General features: G+C 43.3%; 1 protein-coding gene across 1 annotated transcript in view; it reads right to left on the reverse strand.

The window, feature by feature from the left end:
- ANAPC5 (anaphase promoting complex subunit 5) overlaps positions 1 to 25618 on the reverse strand; it is a 1323163-nt gene that overhangs the window by 525258 nt on the left and 772287 nt on the right. Inside the window, exons 15-16 of the mRNA XM_044069767.1 lie at positions 21277 to 21329; positions 6851 to 6860 (exon numbers count right to left, since the gene is read on the reverse strand). Of these exons, the coding sequence (XP_043925702.1) occupies positions 6851 to 6860; positions 21277 to 21329 (63 nt within the window). The remainder of the gene's footprint in view (positions 1 to 6850; positions 6861 to 21276; positions 21330 to 25618) is intronic.

The following is a 25618-nucleotide window of genomic DNA, read 5'->3' on the forward strand; positions in this document are numbered from 1 at the left end:
CCTCCAGGTGTGAGCAGGAAGGCAAGACTCTCTTTGCCATAGGAGTCCGTTTTTCCACTCCTTCCAGACCATATCCTAAGTGTCAGAAGAGTGGAAAGATGTGGTTGCGGAAATCCCAGGGAGCCTTTCCGGACACACGTGGCGAGTTCCCATCCAGGGGCAGAGGAGGGAACAATAACAGACGCCGCCCTTCCAGCATCCTTGAAGGGTTGCCCGGCTGCTCACCTCTGGAGGCAGTCGGGGGAAGATTATCACTGTACCCAAGATCCTGGCAAGACGTAACATGAGAGAAATGGGTACAGTCAGTCATATCCAGAGGCTACAGAATTCCCTTTGTTCGCACCCCCTTGAGGTCAAACAAGTCCCTTCCAAATGTTCCACCCAATCTAAGGGACCAAGCAGTGCAAGAAGTCTCAAAACTGCTAAGAAAAGGTCTATCCAGCAAGTCCCAGCAGACCAACAAGGATTCGGAATTTACTCAAGGTTCTTTTTGGTACCAGAAAAGACAACAGGGGACTGGAGAGCCATTTTGGATCTCAGCAGACTAAACAAGTCTGTACAAAGAATGAAGTTCCAGATGGTCATGCTTTAGTCCATTTTACCTGTACTGGGTCAGGAAAATTGGATGTGCTCGACAGATCTTCAGGATGTGTACTACCACATCAAAATGGACAGATGCTCCAGAAGATTCCTTCGCTTCCAGCTGGGAGCCAGCCGTTATCACTTCAGAGCTCTGCCCTTTGGTCTCACCACAGCCCCCTGGGTGTTTACCAAATGTATGGCAGTAGTTATCGCTCACCTGAGACGGCAAGGATTCCAGGTGTTTCCATATCTCGACGACTGGTTCCACCGCTACCACCAGACATCACCTTCTCCGAGCCAGAGACTGCACTATCGACACTTGCTCCAGGCTAGGTATCACAATAAATTTCGAAAAGTCTGCATTGTCGCCCTGTCAGTCTATCACCTTTCTAGGCTCAAATATAAATACTAAGGACATGTTAGCGAGCCTCCCACCAGACAGGGTTGTTAGTGATTCGTCAGCATTTCAAGGTTTTATTAGCATGCAAAAGAATTCAAGCCAGGTTTGTCCTTCAAACTCTGAGTCTCATGGCAGCAGCGATCATACTTGTCCTTCTAGCTCGTTTTCACATGAGGATTCTCCAGTGGCTTCTTTTCACCTAATGGTCCTTCCAGCAACTTCCCATGTCTTTCATGATTATGATCACTCAAGCATGCAAGAAGCACCTTGCGTGGTGGATGGTCTCCACATCAGTGCTCCACCGCAGACCATTTGTTCTCCCCCCTCCAGTGGCTACGGTGACCACGGACGCCTCCCTGATCGGGTGGGAGGGGGCATTTTCAGGGCAGAACAGTCCAAGGCACCTGGCAACCTCATGAGTATCATCTGCACATAAATGTCTTGGAGATGAGGGCCGTGCTCTTAGCGTTGCAGGCTCTTCAGGACTCTCTTCCTACTGGGACTTTTGCAATTCAAACAGACAATATTGTCTGTAGTGTGGTACATCAACAAGCAGGGCGGAACCAGGTCCTACCCCCTATGTCGAGAAGCACTCAGACTCTGGTAATGGGCGATCTCTTCCCAATGGTTTCTGATTGCAACCCACATCCCTGGGAGGGCCAACGTCATAGCAGACAGACTGAGCAGAGCAATTCCCATCCTCACGAGTGGTCTCTGAACCAGGTAGTTGCGGACCAAATCTTCCGCAAATGGGGCCAACCTTGCTGCGACCTGTTTGCAACTCCCTTCAACAGCAAGTGCAGCAATTTCCTCTCTCTCCTTCCACTTCCCGGACATTCCCCCAGAGACTCTCTAGTTCACGATTGGCCTCAGGGACTTCTTTATGCATTCCCGCCCTTTCCCCTCATCCCGAAACTAATTCAGAAAGCTACCATTTTGGGTTGCAAAATGATCCTCATTACTCCTTACTGGCCTCAACAAATATGGTTCCCCTTCCTGCATCACTATCTTCTCGAGCAGCCTTGGACTCTGGACCTAGTTCCAGACCTTCTGATTCATCAATCGGGTGGGCTGCACCAATCCCTACACTCTCTCCAGCTCACGGCTTGGTTGCTCCACTTCCAACCTTAACCAGGCTCCCAGATATCTCCTCCTCTGTGCGCGAAATCCTTTTGTCACACAAGTCTACAACCAGAAAAACTCATGCTAGTAAGTGAAAATGCTTTTCTTCCTGGGCAGAGACTAAAAGTATAGACCCCTTTTCAGCCCCTGTACACTACATTTTGGAATTTCTTGCGGAACTCTTCCATGCTGGGTCCGCTTCCACTACAATTAGAGTTCAGTTAGCTGCAATTTCAAATTTTCACATTGACCTCTCAGAAAACAGTATATCATGTTCCATAAGCTGTGTAAAGCCTTTCTCAAAGGAAATACTCTGCTCAGGCCCCCAGTGAGAGAACCTCCACCACCATGGGATCTAAATTTGATTTTAGCTTCTTTAATTTTGCCCCCTTTCGAACCTGCAGCTTCTTGTTCATTGAAGTTCTTATCTTGGAAAACCCTTTTTCTGGTAGCTATTACTTCAGCCAGAAGAGTTTCGGAACTACAGGCTCTTTCTAACCGTCCCCCATACCTAGTGTTCCACAATGACAGGGTTGCTCTTAGGACTAATCCTTACTTCCTAAAGTCTCTTCAGAGAGTAACTTGAATCAGTCCATAGACCCGCCTGTGTTTTTCCCTAATCACTCTAACAGGGCAGAATATAAGTTGCATCAGTTAGATGGTCACAGGCAGCTACACTTATATTTGCATAGAACCAAAGACATTAGAAAATCAGATCAGCTTTTCCTGTCTTATGCAGTAGGTAAACAAGGTCTTCCAGTCTCCAAGGTAACCTTATCCAGGTGGTTGACTTCCATCATCACTTTCATATATCAACTCAGGAATAAAAAATTACCAGTCAAACCAAAAGGTCACACCACCAGAGCTTTAGCTACTTCGGTGGCTTTTCAGGCTAGGTTGCCCATGGAATCTTTTTGTGCTGCGGCTAGATGGGCCAACCCACATACCTTCATTTCGCATTACAAGTTGGACTTGGTTTCCAGGAGCAGGGCTGATTTTGGTTCCACTGTCCTGAAGAGTCTCTTCCGATGAGCCACCCAGGATTTTAGGTGCTAGGGACACTGTCCCAACAATCAAGAATGAAGGAGAGATAGACAACTTAACATAAAGAAGTTATGTACCTACCATAACGTTTCATGTTAGTTTTCTTCTCGCCTTCTTTCTTGCGTCCCACCCTCCATCCCCCTAGCCTAGTGGACCAAGAAGAGTTCTTCTTGATTTTTCACTAGCTGAGTCTTCTCTGGCTATTCCTTTTTGACTAGTGGTCTCTCCAGTAGGATTTATGCATTCTAAGGATAGGATTCCTTTATTATTATGTCTGCAGTTAGACTTGCCAAATGAGATCTGGGTATCTAGAGCCAGGCATCATGGGATATAGGGGGGCCTCGAGCCAGTAGCCAGCTCTCGAGCCTTTGAAGATGGCCGAGTCGAAGCCGAGGATCGGCTCCGAACCCTACCAGCCAGCAAGAAATAAGGCGAGAAGAAGACAACTAACATGGAACGTTATGGTAGGTACACAACTTCTTTTTCCAAAACTTCGTCTGGCAATCTTCCAGATTGTAAAACTATTTTTAGCATTTGGTAATCCTTGTCCACATCAACTCATTTCAGTTCCAAAGGACTCCTGCATATTTTCATTTCTCATACTTGTTACTGCAGCACTCCTCTCATCCAACGCACAAAACCCATCATCATCCATAGCCATTTCTTCCAGTGTCTGGCCCCCGGCATATACAGCCCCAGGAAAAGAATAGGAGAAGTTCCCCATGTGCCCTGACCAAATTTCTTCTATTAAGAATGAATACCACTATGGGTCTCCCCTGAAAGAAGACAGTGGCCTAATGGGACTAGCCTGGTCAATAAAGCATAAATAAGTAAACAAATTATGGTTTTGCATGCAAAACTTGAGCAATATCATTTAAAGACTGAACTAGATAGGGTCTAGATAAAGGAGATATTACAAATAGGAAAAGAAACAACTAGGAGCACTGAAAACAGGCACAATATTGCAGAAGGCAACTGGAGGACATTATATATGACTAGTTGTACGGAAAAACTAACATATTTGAATGAAGCTAAGCAGGTGTTTGATCTTCCATATCAGGGATTGTTGACAGCATAAAGGCAAAGAAACAGGAGTACTGAATGAAATACCAGCTCTGCTAATGTTTTTAGTGGAATAAATAACAGAAGACATTATCAAGAAAAGGATAATTAGTAAAGCATGCAAAATACAGCAAAGTAAGTATAAGAATGAGTCAAAGAAGATTAGAAAAGACTGAGAAGGAAGATTAGAAAAACAAATTAATAAAGAACAATAGTGGAGAAATTTGTAAGGCCTCTAAATATGCTATGAGGTCTGGCAGATTTAGGATATTAACAGCAGTTTCTACTGCCCTACATAGATGCAAGCACTTAGAACTTAACTTTTCCTTATAAAACTACTTCATAAAATTCACTAGGTCTTAATTTTACATAGAGCAACTACTTTGTAAATTGAGGACTACCACCCCACAAGTTTGGCCGTAGACAGTCTTCGCACTAGTCTATACTTATACAACACCCAAGCTAGCCAGTTGTAGAGCCCTTTATGTACCATCCTCAAGTGAGCACAAAATAAAGATATAGAGCTATTTATATGTACTTCCTACTATCTCTGCAACTAGTTTGGTGAATATGGGCATGCTTAAGCAATGTAGCAATAGTCTAAGGTTTACTAATTAGCACCTAATTCTTAAGCAAAATGATATACTATGTTTGAGATATAGTCGCACAATGTCACTGGAGGCAAGGCTCTCGCATACAAGCACTTATAATACCAAACAGGTTGTCAGAATCTCACAGAACACTCACCACACATACTTTGTACCAGACACACAGACCCTTTACTGTAGAGATTATTAAATGCAATCTTCCTGAACCCAAATTACTCCCAGACCTTACACTCGCAAAATCCTCAACAACCTCAAAAGCATTCTACCAAAACACCACCCACAATGACACATACAACCATTTTTCATGTCATCTCAACCTATAAACCCATAAAGCAAATACCCACACAGCTCAACCCAACTTTTGGTAATAAGAGACTTTACTCCGACACACACATGTCCCACTCACCAGGCTGAGTAAGGAGAGAGCCACAGCCAGTTGCCCATCATGGCTAGGATCTAACAGATCATGCACGCACTCAGGTCCGAGTCAAAAGTACCAATATGACTCTGTCACAGTCCATATGGGAGTAAATGACCCAGGATACACCTCCCTGAATTATATGAAGAGACACATGATATAGCTCTTGGACTGTTGGTTCCAGGCCAGTATAAGTCTAGCACTGAGCAGCATTCTACCTTCTTCAAGGATGATGCCACAATATAAACAGAAGATAATAAACAGAAAAAAATAAACAATTGGCCTAGTTTTTGGTGTCATTTGAATGGGGTACAATATTTGTCAGCCTGAAAAGATGTGGAGACAATGCTGCTTTGCTAGGGACAGTTTGCACCTATCCTTTTCAGGCTTTCATATTTTAGCTAAAAAAAAAAAACTTTGTCCTCCCCACAGTGCCTTTTTTAAGCATGGCCACTTTGATGAACCTTCTGACATAGCCAAACCAACACAAGAACATCTAAACATTTTACTGTTCAATGCCAGGAGTCTAAACAAGAAACTACACCACCTGCAGACACTCCTCACCCTGGAAAATGCAGATGTTTTCACAGTTACTGAGACTTGGTTTAAAGCTATGGAAAGCACCACTATAGTGCAGGGCTACAGTGTCGTCCATACATTTAGACCAATTACTGCACAGGAAGGGACATAAGGTGAACACATCTCAATTTACATCAAAAGCATACACACTACAAAACTGGTCACTTACTACAATGCATTTGAGCTTCTCCATGTCCAAATTACCATTAGGCAAAGTCCCATATACCATCGCAAGCTACAAGCCTCCCTCCATGACCGAAGAAATCTTTAACGCATACTTAAATGTACTGAAGACACTTCCCATTCAACACATCATCATATTCATGGGCCACACTATAGACTGTGAATCCCATATGACTCTTAATATGCATGCCCAGAGATTCCTTGTAAACACAAATATCCTGAACCATCTAGCCCAGACATCCACTAGGGGTGCAAATGTCTTTGATCTGGTCTTCACAAACACAGCAGAATGTTGCACCATCTATAATGTATTGTCCTCACTGGTCAGGTCAGCCCAGCCCATAAAGCTTTTCCTTTGAAATGGAAATAAAACCAAGAACCCCAGCTAACCTATAAGTGAGAACTTCGCAAAATCCCACACCTGGAGAACACTGTGGTCTACGCGGAATTGTTTATGGAAACCCTGTATAATGATATTGACAGCTGCACCCATCCACATGTGCAGGACTAACTCAAAAACAAGCCACCCTGGTGGAATCCAAACATCAATATGTTGTACAACAAAAGGAAGAAAATCATGGCAAAAACAGGGAAGTGCAATGACCAGCAAGGTTAAAACTCCCCTATCAGCTTAAACAAGCAACTCCGGGAGCTTGTGATGTCTATCAAAGCAAAATCTGAAATAAAAATAGCCTCCCAGACAAAGAACAATCATAAAGCTTTCATTAGCTATGTCTGCAAACTCAAACACAATGCACAATATACTGAATTAATTCTAGATTTCTAGATGGAGGCACCTGTACTGAGCTGGAAGATGCAGCAAATCTACTGGTTAACAAATTTAGCTCCAACTTTACCCTCACTCCCTGCCCCCCCCCCCCCCCCCGACATCCTCAGGAACTACCCACAAGCACAACTCTTACTAGAGAAGAAGTCCTCAAGGCACTCTCTAAGTCAACAACACAGCATTGATGAATCCGATAATATCCTGGGATGTCTCCATAACAGCACAAAACATGACGTATCAGGGCCACTCGAATCACTATTTAACCACATCCTCCAAACAGGCTTCGTGTCAAATAAATGGAAGACTGCAACAGTTATCCCACTGTACAAGAGAGAACTATCCACAGACCAGGGAAAGTACTGATCCATAAGCCTGACTAGCCTAATATATAAAGCCAAGAAAAGAATAATCATGCCTGTGTTAAATGACAGCATAGGAATCCTATAGACACTAGACACAATTCTTTTTTTATGGGCAAGTCATGCCTACTCAACCTGATGGACTTTCAGAAAATCATGAAAGCAATGCTTGAGGGCAAGATGGTGCACACTGCCTTTCTAGCCCTGTCCAAACCATTCAATACAATAACCCACTCAGGCACTCTAAACAAGCTTAATTAAGTATTAACCCCCTATGTCACCCAACGGATAGCTAAATGACTCGCAGCCAAGACCCAAGAAGTCTCACTTCAGCACAAATACCAATCACTTGTAGAATGCCACAAGGCTAAGTGCTGGGGCCACTCTTGTTTGCAATCTACTTCTTGGAAGTCAGGGCTAACATTAAAGGCCTCTGGCTGACCAAGTCTGTAGATGATGGCAAAGTAGTTGCAGTCATCAAATTTCCCAGCACAAAAATATCCTCTAAGAAAGCCCGATACAGACTAATAACTTGTTTTGGAGTCAGTCAAACTCAGTGCTATGAAGTACATAACAGTACATGTCAGTAAGGGTACTACCTTCAATTTACTACATTGACAACATACCCGTTAGAGTACATCCAGTAGTCTGGGATTTGCAAACGCACAGACATTGACTTGGCCTTTGATCATGTGCCTGCATTAGTAAGGAAATCATTCTATGTTGCACGATGTATAAGTAAGGGTATGGCATCCATGTCCAAAGATGTCATTGTTCTGGTGTACTCTGTCTGCCCTCATAATACCAATCGAAGTACAATGCCCTCTTCAGCATATACCTGACTAGACATGCAACAACTGGAGCATTCACAGAGGTTCTTCACAAAATGAATACATGGCTTAGAAAATAAATCCTACGTGGACAAGCCCAATGCCTTGTCCTCTGTCTCCTGCAGGATGCTGAGAGGCGACTTATGCCTGGCCTATAAAGCATCCTCTGATCTAGTCTTAATGAATCTATTGCACATCCACAAAACAAATAGCATCAGAAATGCCCAATCCAGGGACATATACCTTGTCTGCAACATAAATAGGACATTATGGAGGAACAGAAATGTCTCTGAGGCTACCCCTTCTCTGGAATAGGCTTCCCATCCATGTGAAGCAACACTCTCCCTGCACTTATTCAAGTAAAACTTGGATCAGTGGATAGGAACTGAAAAAAATATTAGCATCTATGTCTCTATTACAGAGAGGAAGCTTGTAAATGCAAGCCCACCTGTGCCTAAGTTTATATACCTAAATAAAACCTATGGGATCAATGCCTTTCCAATATTTCTAAGAAGCATAGCTAAGCTTAAAAATATCTTTTAGTGTCATCAGCCTAGTATTCTCCTGCAATCCTAGATCTGTATGGAAAGTAGACTTCTTAGGATTTTCCCTCAAATAGAGAATAGTTGCTGAAGACATGAAGGGAAGGACAGGAAAGACTGGGAACACATTTTCTAGGAATGCATGGATATAATTGCCTTTAAGAATTCCTTGCGAAGTACCCTGACACAAACGTTGGTGAGAATGTATTACATTAACTGAAAAGATGATGCTACTAAGATGGAGTTTAGATTCAGAAATGACAAGGGACAGTACAGCCCTATTAAGTTTGTTAGCATCCAAAAAAGAAATCACACAAAAATTAAAATTAAAACTCAAACCGGCAGTCGAAGTACTGAATATAGTAAATAAATAAATAAAAGTCAGAGATGGTGGTATTGCAAGACAGAGGAAGTACATTTCATAAAAATAAATGCTCAAGCAGATGATTAAAGTAACTAGGTCAGATCAACTGGAATTGAAAAATATGCAAGGATTTTGTAACATATGCAAGTATTTAAAGAATTATGAGGGAGCTTGTGTATATAATGTATATACACAATAATAGAAAATGTTGAGATGTTTCTTTTTACACTGTAAAGTTAAGCTGTGTAAGTAAACTTAAATATTGGAACAGATTACTGTTGCAGAAGTATAAAGCGAAGGTGGAGGTATCCTGGTAAAGACTGCATTCCCAGAAAGCATACTAAATGTTTTGGACACCTTCCACTCACACAAAACGTTCAAGGAAGCACAAGAGTGTGCTACTATAAAAGGAGACATATGGACACAAATTCAGATCTTTTTTGCCTCTAACCAAGGAAGGCTATAACCAGAAAAAGGAGTGAACCAAAAGGTCTGTATCTGTAATCCTATGTCTTAGCGGAAACATGGAAAGGCAGCCCCACCCCAGTTAAGTGTCAAGATAGCAAACATAACTAAAACCAGAAGGGGGAAGGTGTTGGTACTGTAACAGTAATCTATTCAATCTACTGTCAAGGTAAGTTCACTTACACAAGACCATTTTATGTTCTTCATTAGATTACTGCTGCACCAGCATAAAGCTACAAGGGACATCTAAAAAAGCTTGGATATCAAGGACTGTAGGATGGCCTGTAGAGAATAAACCAAGTAAATCCTATTCTATTCTAGAAAATTAATTTTGTTATTTTTAGTAAAGGTATGCACAAATGGCTAAGTTGCTGCCTCTAGAATAGTTCTAGAGTTAACTCACTTCCAAAAAGCCCCAGAAGCAGTCACTGCTCAGTACAGTAAGCCTTTAACATTCTTGGAATGGGGTGGATCTTTTCATGAAGAAAGTAACAGATATGAATAGACTGAGACAACCATTTTGAAATGGTCTGCTTTGACACTAGTTGATCCTTTTTTCTTCCATCAAAGGAATTAAAGAGCTGGTCAGAAGTTCTGAAGTCTTCAGTCTTGTCCAGATATTACCAAACTTTTCTGTGGGGATCCAAAGAATGTATAAATTATTTCTCCCTTAATTAGGAAAGAATACAAATTGAGTGATTAATAGACCAAGGTAAATTCTGACACAACCCTGGGGACAAAGGAAGAGATGGTTCTTAAGATTGCCCTGTCCCTTTGAAAGGTCAAAAGGGAAGGACAGACTTGAGGGCTTGCAACTCAGATACTCTTTTAGCCAGTGTCAGAGGAATAAGTAAAACAGTCTCCCAAATAAAGAACATCAAGTCAGCCTCTGAAGTTGTTTAAAATGGAGGAAGGGTTAACTGTTCTAATATAAAATTACGATTTCATGATGGAGCCATGGTTTCCTAATTGTATGCTCTTTTCAGTAACTTTACTTGCAACAGAGAATAAAGGTGGATCCAATGGCAGACAAGATGCAATGGCTAATAAATACACCTTGACAGAAGTGTAGGATATGCCTAATTTGAGTAATTCGCAAAGATACTGGAGAACCAAAGGGTGCTGCTTTGTGTGGGTCCTGGTCTCTCTTGTGGCACCAACCTGAAAATCTTTTCCACATTGCCAAATACAATGTTTCTAGTAGTAAATGTTCTCACCTTCTTTAATACCGTTTGCACATTATCAAAAAGAAGGTGCCTAATTCTCAAAAAGAAGGTGCCTAAATGGGCTAAAAAGCACATCTTCCATACAGTCAGATAGAGGTTCTAAAGGATGGGATGGATCAGTGTGCCTTAACCTGTGTGAGTAAGTCCACTCTAGTAAGGAAGTTTGCAGTAATTACCCCCTAGCCAATTTCATGAGAAGGGCAAATCAGCGTTGTCTGGGCCAAAGGGAGTTACCAGAAGTACCTTTGGGGAGTCCTTGTGTATCTTTTGATCTATGGTTATCTGAGGAAAGGTAAAAGGGTCACTCCTGTCCATAGTAAAGACAAAGCAGCATTTTTGTACCTTTCTGCATGGTGTTGTAGCACAGACTTTCTTTATCTGTTGTGAACAGGGGAGAATAGAACTACCTGGCAAGTCCCCACCAGGGTTCCTGGAAGATCAGTGGCTGTAATTTTCATCTGTGAGGGTCTATCCTGGATCAGAGTGTCTACAACAATTGTTCTGTTTTGATGGAATACAGGTTGCCTGTAGGGAATAACTGTCCTGAAATGAAAATTCCCCAAGAAAGTTTGGCTAGTTTGCGCAAAGGGTTAAGATCTGGTCTCCCCTCTCCCCTAATAGTCACCAAAAGTGGTCCTGGAGTCCACAGTGAATTAAAAAGTCATAATGCTTTTATCAGGTGCATCATTTCCTTGCGGTTGAAGTCCTTTACATACAAATCCCAACTCCCCTTGACTTTGATTCCCTTGGATACTGTCCTGTGGCAAAGTCTGGCACATCTGTTGTTACAGATTGGGTTGGGTTGGGATGGGATGATAAAAAGGAAGACCTAGGTTCAAATGGATCTGATTTGTCATAAAACAAGAGTTCCTTTTTGACCAAGCTCAAGACAGAGACAGGAAAGGACAGAATGCTGATTCTGCACTGAGTCCAGACTGATTTGATTTGAGGAACCACTAAATCTTCTTCATATGAAGTTGGGCTAAAAGAAACTTTAGAAATATTTGAAGCCAAACAATCTAGAATTCTGAGCTATTCCCTTGAAGAAGTGGTCCCTGACTGGTCTGCAGATCTAAAAACTGTAGACAGTAAAACAAAATCATTTCAGGAGGAAGGCAGACCATCTAAGAGAAAGATCTAACAGATACCATAGAAATGTCAACCTGTCGGAAGGAGCTGAGTGAAGATTTCCTCCAAGTACAATACTGACGCCTAGATTTTGAAAAAGATTTATGGTGAAAAGGGATGCTTGGGTGTCTTGAAGTGACTCTGCTAAAATGATACAATCATCTAAATGGGGATAAACATGGATTCCCCGTATTATGCAAATGGCAATTACTGGAGCCAGTGTTTGGTATATATATATATATATATATATATATATATGTATTAGTTAGTATTTTTACATAAATGTATAGTAATTCAACCATGTTCCTTTAAATGTTTTGGCGCAATTTTCAAAATTGGAGAGTAACAGTTACTATATATACACAGTGTATCCATTCACACTTTGTTCTGATGAAGACTGATTACTTCAGTTGAAAGCGCTTAACCCGTTGTTAGTGTTGTTTTATGTTCAAAGTGGAATAAAATTCAACTACTTGCACAAACAGCTTCCTTTCTATTTTCCAGAGTATCCTGTTTTGAGTTAAATTACTGGAGCCAGGCATTTTGTGAATACCCTTGGAGGTATTCAGTGGGAAAGGCTGTAAAGTGGAAATGTAAATCAGATACAAAATCTTAAATAAGGCCCAAAGTCTTTGAACAACTGTATAATGGTAAGCATTCTTGAGATCTATTTGCAACTAGAAGGCAGTGGTAAAGAATGGGAAGACTCTGGAGGACATACATTTTGAACTTTGCACTTTTTAGGAATAAGATTTGAAATGAAAGATCTAACACTGGTATCTTGGTACCTTCTTTCTTTGGCATTAGAAATATCTTGGAGTAAAATCCTTTTCCCTGCTGGAACCTAGTTGGATCACACAGTGTGCCAGCATTTTTGACAATGGAAGGAAATGAATTCCTTTTTTTATTTCATTTTATTTACGAAGAGGTATTCCTAATTTTGGAGGAGGATTATGACCACTGCAATTTTTAGCCCTGTTCTTTTATCTTTAGTAACTAAGCATCTGATATTTATTTCTAAAATGATATGGAAAGAGAAATGTCCAGTTATGTTGCCAGGACGGTGGCAAGCAGGGTGTGCACAGTCATGTATTTTGACTGAGCAGACCTCTGGGGCCATTCCCATTTTTCCTGATATCCCCTTGCCATTTTTTTATTGTTGTTTCCCTGACTTTTACTGTTCTAGTTTAAAATCCATACATACATCCACAACCCCTTTTTCCCATTTTTCCACATTGGGTCGGGGTGTTAATTCAAGAGTAACAATACTTCCTGAAAAAGGGGTCCTGGACTATTGTGATAAAAGAATAATTTAAATGATTAAACACAAATTTGTAGTGCAGTGGGTAGGAAGAAAGGCACATTAGAAAAGAGCAATTAGGATGAGACCTATAAATATAGACCAATGAATGACAGAGTGCATCAAAAAAAGAAGTTATGTACTTACCATAGCGTTCCATGTTTGTAGTCCATCTCACCTATATTCTTGCTGGATGGGTTCGGAGCCAATATTCGGCTCAGACTCTGCCGATACTAAAGCTCGAGAGCTTTTACTGGCTCAAGGCTAGCCCCTATCACATGGTGCCTCACGGCAATTCCCCAGATCTAGTTTGCAAGAAAGCAATAAATACCAATCAGGTAAGAATAAGAAAGAAGCTGTATAAATACAGCAAAGGATAAGAAATATAATCCATTCCAGGTGGATAATAAAGAGCAATGTCAGGCAGCACCAAAAGAGGTCCACCAGATCCCCCAGAAACAGGAAGGGGGTTGGAGGGAGAGATGCAAGAATATAGGCGAGATGGACTACAAACATGGAACGTTATGGTAAGTACATAACTTCTTTATGTTATGTAGTCCTATCTCATCGTAATTCTTGCTGGATGGGACAGCGCCCCTAGCACCTTTATCCCAGGTGGCTCAAGCGAAGAGACTCTTCAGCACAGTGGACCCAAAGAATGACCTGTCCCGGGAGGCCAAATCCAATTTGTAATGAGTGACAAATGTATGTGGTCTTGCCCAAGTAGCTGCTGCACAAATACTATCAACTGGGAGCTTAGATCTAAAGGCGCGTGAAGTAGCTACAGCCCTTGTAGAGTGACCTTTAGCTTTTACAGGTAATTGTCTACCAGCTTGTTGATAAGCAAAGGAATCTGAAAGCCACTTCGAAAGAGTAATTTTAGAAACAGGCAAGCCTTTCCTTTCGTCAGAAAAGGAAACAAAATGTTGATCAGATTTCCTGAATTCTTTAATCCTGTGTACATAAAACCTGAGTATCCTGTGGACATCTAGGTGGTGTAGTCTATACTCTGATTTAGTAGAGTGGTTTGGAAAAAACACAGGTAGCTCAATGGTAGTATTCAGGTTGTGCTCTGAGCATACCTTAGGAAGAAAGGAAGGGTTTGTCCTGAGAGAGACTCTATCCTTGAAAAGGATAATGTAAGGAGGTCAAATATTTGGAGCTTGTAATTCTGAAACTCCCCTAGCAGATGTTATAGCTACCAAGAACAAGGTTTTCCATGATAACAATTTTAAGTTTGATGATGAGGATGGCTCAAAGGGTGCAAACATCAAAGATGAGAGGACTAAGTTTAAACCCCAGGGTATTGGGGGTCTAAGAACTCCTTTTAAGAAAGTTTTACACAGGGAGTGCTGCATGATTGGATTTCCCATGAAACCAAAATGGAAATTGGAAATGGCAGTTAATTGAACTAACTGTAGCGGCTGCCGCTCCTTCATGAAAAATTGTTGTTAGGAAGGATAAAAATGGATTCTAAAGGAGCCATATATGGATCTAAGCCCCAATTCGTAGCCCAAAGGGAACACCTTTTCCATTTGCTAGAATTTAGTTTCTGAGTGGAAAGTTTATGGGATGAAATTAGAATAAGGGAATACACCTGGCTATACGTGGAACTGGAGCAGCCATGCTGTCAATTTGAGGGTGTGGATGGAGGGATGGAACTGTCCCAATTGATGAATCGGGAGATTTGGAGATGGGTCCAGAATCCATGGTTCCTCCAAGAGGTAGGGCCACAAGAAAGGAAACCAAACTTGTAGAGGTCAGTAAGGAGCAATGAGGATCAAGGAACTCCTCAACTGTCTTGCCTTCTGTATTACTTTGGGGATGAGTGGAAAAGGTGGAAAGGCATAAAGAAGTCTTGGGGGGGGGGCAATTGTGAACTAGAGCATCCCTGGGTGACATCCCCGGATGGGAAATGAGGGTTAAGTAGCTGCTGCATTTGGTGTTCAGGTGAGTGGCAAATAGATTGCAGCAAGGCTGGCCCCATTTGTGAAAGATGTCATTCGCAACCATTGGATTCAGGGACCACTCGTGAGGCATCAGAATTGCTTGGCTGAGTTTGTTCGCTATTACGTTGGATTTCCCTGGGATATGCATTGCTATCAAGAAGCGTTTAGTATCCATCGCCCATTTCCAAACTCTTAAGGCCTCTATGCAAAGAGGGTAATACTTGGTTTCCCCCTGCTTGCTTATGCACCACACAACAGACATGTTGTCTGACTGAATCGCAATCGTTCCGGTGGGAAGGGAGCTGTGAAGTGCTTGCAATGCATATAGCACCGCTCTCATTTCCAGAACTTTGATGTGCAAGTGACTGTCCATGGAACCTGGAGCTACTGAACCCTGGAGGGTATCTCTTAACTCTTTCAGGAGATCCCTCTGAAGATGAGTAAAATGAGTCTGGTAATTCAGTGATCTTAATGTAAATGCCGCTGAAGAAAGTACGCTTCCTGTACCTATTCATTGTCCTGGACTCCTTGTTAGGAGGATGGATATTAGAAGACGTCTCAGATAATTCCTTCTTGGTGGCTGTTGCTACCACCATAGCATCAACTGGAACTCCCTTACTAAGGAAAGACTTGTCCTCAGGTGCTGTCATAAATTTGTTTGGCCTCATCGGGACGGCTTCCACTGAATCTGGATAGGTCCATGCTTTCTGCGATATGACCCCCAAAAGTTGGTCATAAGGCAGTGTCACCCAAGAGGTGGAAGGTCGGGAGCCAAAGGCCTCAACATACACTGATTCATCCTCAGTAGGTTTAGAGGTCTTCCAATCACCCCTCTGTCTAAGGATTTCTAGGATGTCAGAGAAAAAGACATCCTCAGAGGGGGATCTAGGGGACCCTTCTGATTCCTCTAAATCAGTGTCTGACATGACAGACTCAGGGGAGTCGACATGTTTCCTCTTACATCGCCTCTTCCGAGGGAGCTCTTCAGGGGGATAATCTGGAGAGGTCTCGGAATAGGGGGCACCTCCAATGGGGGCTACTTGGGCTTCTGGTTCCCTACGCTGTGGGGGTGGCAGGGTGGAAGAGGGTTGAAAAACTTTCAAAAAACAGTCGCACAAGAGAGAAGAAACTATCAATATATATCATATACAGAAAGGTAGAAAAGGACTAAATACAGTATAAAATCATTTTACTTAGACAACAAGCCAGTAAGACACAACCTCAAAGCTTTCGCAGCAAACGAGATCTAGGGAATTGCCGTGAGGCACCATGGGATAGAGGCTAGCCTCAAACCAGTAAAAGCTCTCGAGCTTTAGTATTGGCCCAGTCAGAACCGGATATTGGCTCCGAACCCATCCAGCAAGAATTATGGCGAGATAGGACTACATAACATCAGTAGTTATGTACTTACCATAACTTGGTATCTGTGTTATCCTATTTCATTATTCATCATGTCTGGGGTCTTGAATCCGATGTCAGATCTGATCTGGTACTTTACAGAGTAGATTCAAGGCTTGAGCTCCTCCCATCTCCCATAATCCCTTTCTACCTTCACACCCTCAGATCGAGTTTGCTGACCAAGGAAGGAAAAAAGAAAACCCTCTGACACATGACTAACCAACTAGGCAAAGATAATAACAGCATTAGAACCTTGAGAAGCGGTAGCTCAGGGACCTGAAGCTCCAGCCTCTCCAGAACCATAAGAAACGTGGAAGGGGGCAGGGGGGTGGGAAGTGATGAATAATGAAATAGAAAAACATAGATACCAAGTTATTGTAAGTACATAACTAGTAATCCAATGTTATCCATTTCATCATTCATCAAGTCTGGGTCAGAATCCCTAGCTAAAAAAGACCCTGGGCAGCCCTAAGGAAGAAAGTGCCTAAGCACTATGGAACCAAAGGCTGCTTTGCTTCTGGAGACCATATCCAGTTTATAATGAGGAACAAAGGTATCAGGAGTGGACCAAGCAGCTGCAGCAAAAATCTCATCTAAGGACAACCTGGCATAGAAGGCCAAAGAAGCCATTAACCTAAAAGAATGCACGTTAGGTGGAAGAGATAGCTCCATGTTTCTCAGAGTACACTAGGGAAATACAACTACAGATCCATTTAGAAATGGTCAATTTAGATACCGCTTGGCCATGCCTATTCAAGGAAAAATCCATGAATAACTGATCAGATTTATTAAGGATTCAGACCTATGTAAATAAAATCTCAGCTGTCGATATACATCCAAGGTATGGAGGAGATATTTGCCCTTATTGGAGTGATTACGAAAGAAAACAGGCAACTAGATACCCTGGTTGAAATTTCTTTCAGTAGCTACTTTAGGTATAAAAGAGGAGTTAGTTTGTAAAGTCACCCTGTCCTTGCGGAAAACAATATAAGCAGGTTTAGAAGACAAGGCCTGCAATTCAGAAACCCTCTTGACTGAAGTAATAGCTACCAGAAAGGCAGTCTTTCATGAAACAAATTTGAAATCACAAGAATGAGCAGGCTCAAAGGGACTTTGGACGAGCGATTGCAGCATCAATGTCAAATCCCAAGGAGAAGCGAGATCACTGACTGGAGCCCTGAGAAGAAAGATACCTTTCACAAAGGCCTTGCATAACCTAGACGAAGGTTTTGACATGATAACTAGATATGGCTGCCAACTGCAGCTTGATAGTTGAGAAGCTGGTCCCCTACTGAAAAAGGGATAAGAAAAGGAGGATATCTGGAATAGGGACTGAGAAAGTGTCAAGATTCTGTTCTAGTGTCCACAGGAAAAACATTTCCACTTACTATGGTAGACCTTTTGAGTAGAGGGCCTCTGTGAGGCCAGTATAATTTTTCTGACAGGAGAAGCAAGCCTGGACTGCTTTACTATGATGGGAAGTGGAGAAACCACGTGGTCAGGTGAAGTGACCGAAGATTGGGCAGTTATTCTGATGGGTGAGAGATTAATCTTGAATGAGAGCCAATATCCAGGGGGGATACTTGAGTTGATACTTGAGAAAGGAAAACCACACCTCACAAGGCCAGAAAGGAGCAGAGAATCATGGAACTTAGCAGCCTGAAGGCTTTCTGAAGTACTTTGGTGATCAGAGGAAGAAAAGGATATGCATACAGGAGACTCGGGGGCCAATCGTGTACAACAGCTCCCCTCGGGGATTGCCCCTCTAGGCGAATAAGGGCAAAGTACCTCCTGCATTTGTTGTTCATCGGGGATGCAAAAAGATCAGAGCAAGGTTGACCCAATGGGCAATAATCTGAAATGCCACTGACAGATTGAGGGACCACTCATGCGGGCTCAAGACAGACCTGCTAAGCTTGTCTGTCAGGAATCTGGACTCCGTGGGTATGTGCGTTCCAAGCAGAAAGTACCTGGAACTCTCATGGCCTCTCTGCACAATGGGTACAATCGTGTTCCCTGTTGCTTGTTGATATATACCAGACCACCAACATTTTGCCTGTCTCAATCACCATTCCCACAGGAAGGCAATCCTGAAAAGCTTGCAATGAAAATGACAGTCTTGCCCTGAAAATGACACCCCCCATCCCAACAGAGAAGCATCTGTGGTCACTGTGGTCATGGGCGGGGGAAGAAAAATCAGCCCGCAGTGAAGGAGATCCTCCAACTGAAGCCACCACTGCAGGTGCTTGTCTGCAAACAGGAGTCAATGGAATAGGCATGGACACTGAGTGAGACAGAATACACCACTGCACAGCTAGCATCCACTGGAGCACCCAGATATGGTATCTTGCCAGAGGAACAAAGACAATAGCCACTGACATGGACCCCAGTGCTTTCAGAGGGAGGCATGTCTGCAGCAATGGAACTTCCAAGATGGTCCTGACCTGTTGCCTGATCAAGTCCACCCTGAGGGGAGGCAATGTGTCGAGATGAGTCCCAATGAATTCTATGCTTTGTATGAGCAACAGCTTTGACTTCATCAGGTTGACGGTAATCCCTAGCATTTCAAAGGTTTGCAGAAGATACTGCACAACAGAAACCAGTTGATGCCTCATGGGAGCTGTGAGCAGCCAATTGTCCAGATACAGAAAGACCTGAAATTCCTGAAGCCTCAAGCAAGCTGCTACAACCACTAAGCATTTGGTAAACACCCTGGGATTATGGTGAAACCAAAGGGTAGAGCACTAACCTGAAAATGATCGGCTGCAATCATCTGGAAGCGCATGTGCCTCCTGGAGCACTTGTCTATCTTGATATGATAGTAGGCATCCTGGGGGTCTATGGATCACATCCATTCATCCTTCTGCAACAGTGACCACTCACAGCTTTGACTTCTTGACAGATAAGTTCAGTATGCCAAGGTCCAGAACTGGACGTAGGTTCCTGGTATGTTTTGACACCAAAAAGAAGCAAGAATAAGTTTGGGATCCTCTGTCTTGCGGGACTGCCTGGATGGCTCTTTTTCTAGAAGTGCAAATACTTCTCTTTGGGCCAGTTCTCTCTGAGTGGCATGTCAGGTAAAACCTTCTTAGAAATCAGAGGAGGTTGGGAAAAGGGAATGTAATAATCCCTGGATATAATCTTGAACACCCACTGATCATTTGTTAAAGATGCCCAGGGTCTTGAGTGCAACAAAAATCAACCCCTGACTGTTTCCAGGGCAGAAGAGCTAGGCAACATCTCAAGGTCACTGAAAATGCTTCTCAGAGAAAGTTTCCCTGGAGCCTTGATTTTGCAGGCACCCTCTGCCCCTAGGGTGGAGTCTACCACTGAATCCCCTTTCCCTGCCATAGGAAGAGGAATTCCCTGGAGCATCCTGGAAGAAACCCTTGGACTTATGAAAACAGAGCTCCTTATTTCCCCATTCATAGGTGTTTACTAGGCTACCAACCACAAGGACCTTTTTAAGCCTAGCCATGCATCCTAAATCTTTGACAAGTTCTGATACCCTTGATAAGTGTAAGTATGGGCTTGGGAGATGAACCATTTACAGGTTACCTGTTTGCACCAGAGACATAGGTGCCAAACCAGGGATGAATTTCCAGTTGCTCATTCAATTGTCCAAGTTGCCCTTAAATTGGATTAGGGAGGAACTCTGCTGCACATGGATGGGGAGCCTGTTCCATAGACGGGGTATTCTCTGGGATACATACCTATCTCTCCAGCAGGTCCTATTTATATCACAGGCAACGTTCAAGTGATTAGGACACGTAATTCTAGTACTGTTTGTTTTGTGGATATGCAGGAGGTCCATCAGAGTGGGGTCTGAAAATGCCCTGTATGTTGGTTTTGGAAAAGGACCTTTGGGGAGTAGAAAACTTGATTTCAACCATCGACAGAGTCCTGCCTTTCTGCTCCCTGCAAGATGAGGTTTCTTTGACAGAAGGTCCAAAGACCAAGGAACCATTAAATGGGGCATTAGTAAAGGATGCCTTTAAGGGTTCCGCAAACCCACACAACAGCATCCAGGCATGACGCCGACGGCAACGTCTGCACTGACTGCTTGAGAGGTACCCTTCACTGCACTGGAGATCAACCTCATCAAGGAATTGGTAATAGAAGATAGAGTGGCAAGCTTGGAAGACACCTTTTTTGACGTCCTCCACCAGCATCAACTCTGAAAGAGACTTACTGGGCTCGGAGACCAGATCTCTTTGCAGGAGGGCAAAATGGGCCAAATAGTTGAGGGCTCTCAGGCCAAAAGTGGCTGAAGTGTAAATGCACTTCCCATGTCTGTCAATCGCCAGAGATTCATGCTTCGAAGGATGGATGTTGGAGCTCTGTTCTGCAGCTCCTTCTTTGTGGCTGTAACCACCACAATCGCATCGACTGGCACCTCTGTTCCAGTACGCTCGGTCTGGCGGGGGGGGGGGGCTCAAAAATGTATCTACTTTCTTAGGGACCGGTTCCACAGTGTCAGGTTCCTTCCATGCCCTGCATGCGATAAAATCAATAAGCTCATCTGTGGGGGGGGGGGGTAGATGGGCCAGTCCCGAATGCCTTCAGGAACACAGATTCCTCTGAAGACTGGGGCTAGTGAGACCAACCACCTTTCTGCTTCAACAGCTCCAGAATGTCCTCGAAAGAGACGTCATCCACACGAGATCTGGGGGATCCATCCCCTTCATCAAAATCCGTCTCCTCCATAAGGGAATCTACAGGGGAGACCAAGTCTCTCCTCCTGCACAGTCGCTTCTGAGATGGCTCTTCTGTAAGGTACTCAGAAGATCAAAAGAAAGGAAAATCCCTGGGGTTCTGTAAGTCGAGACCCGCTCTGGTCCAAAGCTAAAGGAACCAAGCTACTCACAGACCCTGGAGGAGTCAGGAAAATAGACATTCCAGGATCCTTCAAAGCCTCCTTAGGGAAAACCAGGACATGGGATTCTGAAACTGCAGGAATTGGAAGAGAAGCCAATTTTGGAGCTGGGGATCTCCTAGAGCCCAAACAGGTTGGGGATGCCAAAAGGCCCATTTCTTCCTGGGCCCTAAGGAAACTCATTATCATCCTGTCCATGTCAGAAGGCAAGATGCTCCTGGAGGACCTGGAAGAAGATGAAGAATGAATGGACTTAGAAGGGTAAGCCAGCTTGGATCCTACCACTATTCCATGGCATTCCTGATCCAGGGAACGTCTTTTGTGTCTGGGATCCGAAAAAGTCAGATCCCTAGAAGGTCCAAGCAGGGAGCCTAGAATAAATCGGGATCAGATGACTGAGTCCGATCTGAAACCTGTAAATCAGCCTGCCTTGGACTTGGGGAAACTAAAGCAGTCGAGGGTGTCCGATCCAAGGAGGCCTCAGTGCCAGATGGCAGATCCCGAACTTTGGATCCGAGGGACTGGGATCAGAGTATCTTGGCCGTTTTTGAGAAGCCAAAGGAGAAGCCCCCAGAGAGGCAGAGGAGGCTTTCCTCTTGGAGTCCTTGTGGCTAGTGGAAGAGGGGGGAGTCCAAAACAAAGGGACCCCCCCCCCCCGGGCATGCCCTTGAGAAGCACTTTGCTGCAGCGATCAAACATTGCTGGAGGATTAAATGCAGCTTAAACTGAACATTCCACATCGAGGTGGTAGGATCATAGGCAATAAACACACTTCTTGTGGGCATCAGAATTAGGCATCTTACGCCCACACCAACATCTTTTAAATCCAGTAGGCTTGTCTCTCTCCGACATTCCTACCAGCAAGCACATACACACACAGATACAAACAAAAACACCAAGGCAGCCAAACTCAAACTGCAAAGCCCCTAAAACTACCCAGACAGCTGCTACACCAGTAACAGGGACAAACACTCACCACCTAAAAATGAACACAACAAAACCCCAAAAGCCCCCAAAAAACCTAACTAAAGGGAAGCAGAAGCACAGGGAGATAACTGGAAAAAAAGGGACCAAGTGCCAAAAGGGAAAAAGGGGGAGAGAAAGGACTGAAGCCTAACGCTACCCAAAAGCTAAAATAGGGAGGGGAGGTGTAAAAAAAGTTAACTACCCCATATATAAGGACATATAGAACTTAACTGACCAAAATCCAAGGAAACAACCCTTAACAGAGCTGACCGTCAGGAATCATGTCTGTAGTAAAATGCGGCAAACGAGAGTTAGAAGATGAGAGAAGCTCGAGCCTTGAATGTACTCTGTAAAGTGCTGGATTGGATCCAAGACCACAGACGTGATGAATAATGAAACAGATAACATCAGATCCAGGAGATAAATAAGTTAAGGAAAATGTACACTAGAGAGAAATTTGGAAATCCATGTGTACAATATTCAAATTACAGATACATAGTCCTTGATATTGGTCGGGCTTATTTTGTAATGGTAAAGGGAAAAATGGAAGTTATACAAATGCTGTGAATTAATAAAGGTTAAGACCAGACATCTGTACTACACTGAGATGCATCATGCATGTGGTTTGCACAAAATATGCAAATGTCTGATATAATAAAAAATATGTTTCAATTAAAAAAAAGAAAAATGAAAAAGGGCCCAGGGCTGAACAGAGTTCCTGCTACACTTTGGAAATGGAGAATGAAAATATTTTATATTTGAATTAGCCTGCCCCTTTTATTTAAATAATTTTAGGACCTGAGCAGAGGAACTGCCAAGGATTTCTTTACCTAATGGTGCATTTAAACACTTCAGTATTATCAGACAGACATAGTGTAATCTGAAGCAAGCATATGTCCGGATTACAGATCCTATGGCTGCAGCTATAGAAACTGCATCAGATGAATCCTAAACACTACTTTATGGTATGTTGTGTGACCGGAGATACAGAATAAATTATATCAGAGGATGTGGCATCAGGAGACAAACTACAAAATATCTGACTGTCTGGGAATGTGACAAGATGGAATATGGCCATATAGGCTTGTCAATTTATAGCTCTGAAGGTCAAAGTTGGAGGCAAATCTTCTTGCCATATCTACCAAATGCCCTTCCTCCCTTTTTATTGTAAGAAATGACAGCAGGGTCTGCCAGAGAATTTTCAGGATCAGGCATTTTGGATACAGGAACTTGAGCATCGGGGGAGGGGGCTGGCATGCAGAATTGAATGCATCCTCCAAAGCCCCCAATAACAAGTAGAATAGTTAGGGGTTTGTGAAACTACATGAAGGAGGTCATAAGAGCCCTTCTGAGTTACTGAAATTTCTTATTCTTCTCATTGAAGAAGGTCCTTCATTTTAGCAATAGTATCCAAGAAAGAAATCCCCCCAATGGAGAATCAGAACAGTTTCCCTCAGATTTTAACTCAAACTGGACAGAAAATGAGACCTGGGATGTATAATCAAGTCCTTCCTTTTCTGATTCTGAAAGGGACTCCTCTTCAGAAGAAGAAGAGGGGGACCTGTTTCTCTTAAAATAAAAAGCAACTGCAAAAGATTGGAGTGACTGAAATACTCTTGAGAAGCCCTTTGGCTAAACTATTCAATTTAATCTTTAACCCTTTTACAGAACAGAGAATGGAAAATGGTGAAAATTGTTTCTTTTGGGGGGGGGGTTCCTCTTGGAGTATCTTGCTTAATCTTTATAAACATACTGGCCAGCAGCACCTACACATAGGAATCCACAACCTCCTCCCATACTAACAACTAAGATATTCTGCCCGACCCTCCAGGTAAAAAGAAACCTTTTTTTTTTCATCTTGACAACTGATAGACTTCTGATCTTGGAAGATGTGCCCGATTCCTGACCCCCTAACCACATCCTGTGGAGCAACACCCAAGGGGTCAGGCACTACAGCCTGATGGTTCAGGGACTCTTAAGGCCACAATGGATTTATTGGCTTCAGACTGGGAAACAGGCCAAATGCAGGGCAGTATCACAATATCCTTGTTGGCTCTTTCCTTTACCTGAATGAGGATGTCCAACAAAGGAGAGCTGATGATAGACTTCTTTGAGGCAGTCACCAAAGCCGTAGATGAGGGTAAGGTGGTTCACACAGCCTATCTTGACCTCGCCAAGGCTTTCAACACCATCGGCCTTTCTGGAAATAAAGCTAAACTCACTAAACTAGGTATAAATCCCTACGTCACAAGAAGGGTTGCCAACTGGCTCACTGACAGAACCCACACTGTAAAAGTTGCACAGTCCAAATCTGCCCTTAAGCCAGTGACAAGTGGAGTACCACAGGGTTCAGTCCTGGGACCTCTCCTGTTTGGTATCTACTTCTCTGAAGTACAGGCTAACACAGAAGGCCTCTGGCTAACGAAGTTTGCAGATGGCTGCAAACTAGGAGCCACAGTAGAGTCTCCAAATGATGTGGAAATCCTACAGAAGGGCCTCACTGAGACAGAGGCCTGGTGTCAGAGCCATGGCCTCAAGCTCAATGCCAAAAAGTGCACTGTCATCCCCTTTGGTAAAAACACTGTACCCATGTACTACTACATAGACAGCAGTCTACTTAACACTGAATGTGTGATGAGAGACCTTGGGACCCAGGTGGACAGTAGTCTGCCCTTTGATAGTCACATCGCCACAGTAGTCAGGAAGTCCTTCTACATGGCACACCTCATCATAAAAGGGTTCTTATCCAGGAAAAAAAAAGGTCATTGATCCCCTCTACTCGACACTCATTAGACCCATTAGAGTACAACGCCCCTTTTGGAATGCACCTCACAAGACATCTGCAGCAGCTGGAAAGGCCACAGAAGTACCTCACAAAGAGGATTACTGGCCTCAAACAGATGCCCTACACTGACTGTCTCAAAAAACTCCAGCTTTACTCCGTAGCATATCGCCTACTCCGAGGTGATCTCTGCCTAACATATACAGCTATGTTAAACCTAGAGCTGTTGGACATGCTACACCTAAAGAAATCCCAATCCCTCCGAGCTACACACTCTAGGGACCTAAACCTTGTCACCACAATAAACAGGACATGCTGGAGGGATAGATTCCTGTCCCAGAGACTTCCCATACTCTGGAACAGGCTACCCATCTATGTCAAGCAAAGTTCTTCATTAGCACTCTTCAAGAAAAATCTTGAAAAGTGAATGGGAAATAGGAAATACACCCCCTTCTTTGTCTCTGCTCAACAGTGGCACAGGAAAATACCTTTCTTGGTTGGCGTAAGCCAAGGAACCTTGTTTGCTAGGCTTAAGTAAGCCCTTGGGCCGATAGCCTAGTACCTACCTATGAACCACGGAGGACTGCACCAAGACTTTCAGGTGTTGTGTTTAAGCCAAAGTGGGGGGAAGAAAAAAAAAAAATTCTT

This window comes from Protopterus annectens, chromosome 4.part0, assembly GCF_019279795.1.
Source record: "Protopterus annectens isolate FY-2018-M chromosome 4.part0, PAN1.0, whole genome shotgun sequence".
Lineage (NCBI taxonomy): Eukaryota > Metazoa > Chordata > Ceratodontiformes > Protopteridae > Protopterus > Protopterus annectens.